Genomic DNA, 2,052 nt, shown 5'->3' on the forward strand with positions numbered 1-2,052 from the left:
TATTTCAATTGCTGGTGACATTGGATGGCATGAGATGGCAGGGGAAAAACTATGGCAACTTCCCTGCTGAAACAACTGTATTGGCTTTCTGTTCATTTCCCAGCCCAGTTCAAGGTGCCGGTTATGGTCACCTGAAGCCAGGGAAACTTTGGCTTTTCAGGTGTGTTGGGCAACACCTTTAGATGGCACAGCAAGTGTTAAAAGGATTGTGGGAGTTGAGTCCAAAACATCTGAAAAGCTGAAGGCTCCCCAGTCCTGTTCTGCTATTGGGGATTTTTTTTTGGCTAGGGGTTCTTGGAGTGGTCATCCAAACCAGTCACTTCTCCAAGTCTATTCCATCATGAAGCCTTCATCTTCCCATCCCACAGTGCCTGATCATGGAGAAGCTTTCCGAGGATGACGCTTTTCGCAGGAAGCTGTATCAGTCGGTGTCATCACGGTCGGTACACAAGCAGGCTCTGGGCAAGAGGCAGGAGGATGTTGCCAAGGAGCAAGATGAGTTGCCTCGCCAAGAGAGAGAGCTCCAGCTGCCAAACCCACAGCCTTTGGAAGGGGCTGGAGAAGCAATCCCCGAGTCTCCCCTGGATGAAGCCCAGGAGCTGAGGAATGAAGACGGATCCCCTGAAGAGCCTCTGTCGTCCACCTCTTGTCCAGGCTCTGCATTTGAGGGTAAGCAGAAGGAGACAATACTACCCAGCAGTCTATTCAGAGTTAGACCATAGAAGTTTTGAAACTACATAACACTGGTCTTACAAGAACTGCACTGGCTTCCTGTTTGCTTCCAAGCCCAACTCTGGATGCTGACGTTGGCCTATAAAGCTATAACCATCTTGCAGGCAGGGTATCTGAGAGATCACTTCCTCTCGTTTGAGTGTGCCCAAAATCAAAGGTTATCAACAAAGGTGGTCTTATGAGTCCACATAAAGCCTGTGACAGGGCCTTCTCTGTAGCTGAGCCCCAACTGTGGAAGACCCTTCTTAGACCAGTTAGGCTCCCATTTGCATTTCTGGCTGGCACTGAAGGCTGTGCTATTTTGGTTGGCCTTTGGATCTTAAAATTAGCTCAGGCTCTTCTTAAAGCTGTTGTTAGAGTTTGTTTTTTCTTTTAATGTTTAACCATTTCCACCTGTTCTTAAAGGAAAACCTCGGGTATTTTAATTGAGTTTTAGTTACCTATTTAATATCTTTAATATAATAATAAGAAAAATATTTATTTGTATCCCGCTCTTATCCCAGGACTGGGTCTCAGTAATGCTTTTACTTGTGAAGTGTCATCTTCCTAGTGTGTCGAGAGGCAATAAAGAAATGTCGTAAATAGACTGCCTTTGAACATATGGGTCCTACTTTGGTGGTTCTAGGCCATGTTTGTTTGACTTCCTTTTCCTTGTGTCTAAGTCATTTAAAAAGACTTCTGAGTAATACAGCTTTCATTGCTTCTTGTGGCAGGGAGCTTCATCAGACACGCTGTAACAGCTGGAGGCAATTTGACAAGCCTGAAAATGCTGAGTTACGTTGACCTTAGTGCTCAGCACACAGTTTAGCCATAAGGGCAACACAATTCACTATATGCCTCCACTACACATAGTGTAGTGACTCTAAAGTTTAGAGTCTCAACACTTACTCTGAGAAGGCTTGCCACGGCCTTCTCTGAGGCTGAGAGGGTTTGACTTGCTTAAGGTGAGTTTCTGCAGATGAGTTCAACAATTAAACTCCTGCACCAAGCTGGACTGTACACACATAATACCCTATCTATTTTTTTCTCTGTACACACTCTTGCCATACTGTGTCTTCTGTAACCATGAGGACCAGTAGCTGTCATTTTAATGCTCACTGTTGGCATATGTCACTGCTTTGATCTGTCCACTTGTGTCTTCAGTCCCCAGCCCTGATTTCAGCTTCCATGCGAATGAGTACTTGGAGGTTTACATCTCGGCTGCCGAGAACCCCAACCACTTCTGGATCCAGATCATCGGCTCGCGTGCCCTCCAGCTGGACAAGCTGACCTACGAAATGACTCAGTACTACGAAAGTGGCGGCTGCCCAGTGAGTCACC

At 46.1% G+C, this 2,052-nt stretch overlaps 1 protein-coding gene across 1 annotated transcript; it reads left to right on the forward strand.

The window, feature by feature from the left end:
* Positions 1-368: 368 nt before the first annotated feature.
* LOC121918520 (tudor and KH domain-containing protein-like) lies at positions 369-2,042 on the forward strand (the record flags this gene model as incomplete). Its single annotated transcript, XM_042444555.1, has 2 exons — positions 369-669; positions 1,876-2,042. Coding segments are annotated over 2 exons (468 nt in total), but the record flags the coding sequence as incomplete, so codon positions are not given.
* Positions 2,043-2,052: the final 10 nt, after the last annotated feature.

The sequence above is a fragment of the Sceloporus undulatus genome, unplaced genomic scaffold (genome assembly GCF_019175285.1).
Source record: "Sceloporus undulatus isolate JIND9_A2432 ecotype Alabama unplaced genomic scaffold, SceUnd_v1.1 scaffold_14965, whole genome shotgun sequence".
NCBI classification, from domain to species: domain Eukaryota; kingdom Metazoa; phylum Chordata; class Lepidosauria; order Squamata; family Phrynosomatidae; genus Sceloporus; species Sceloporus undulatus.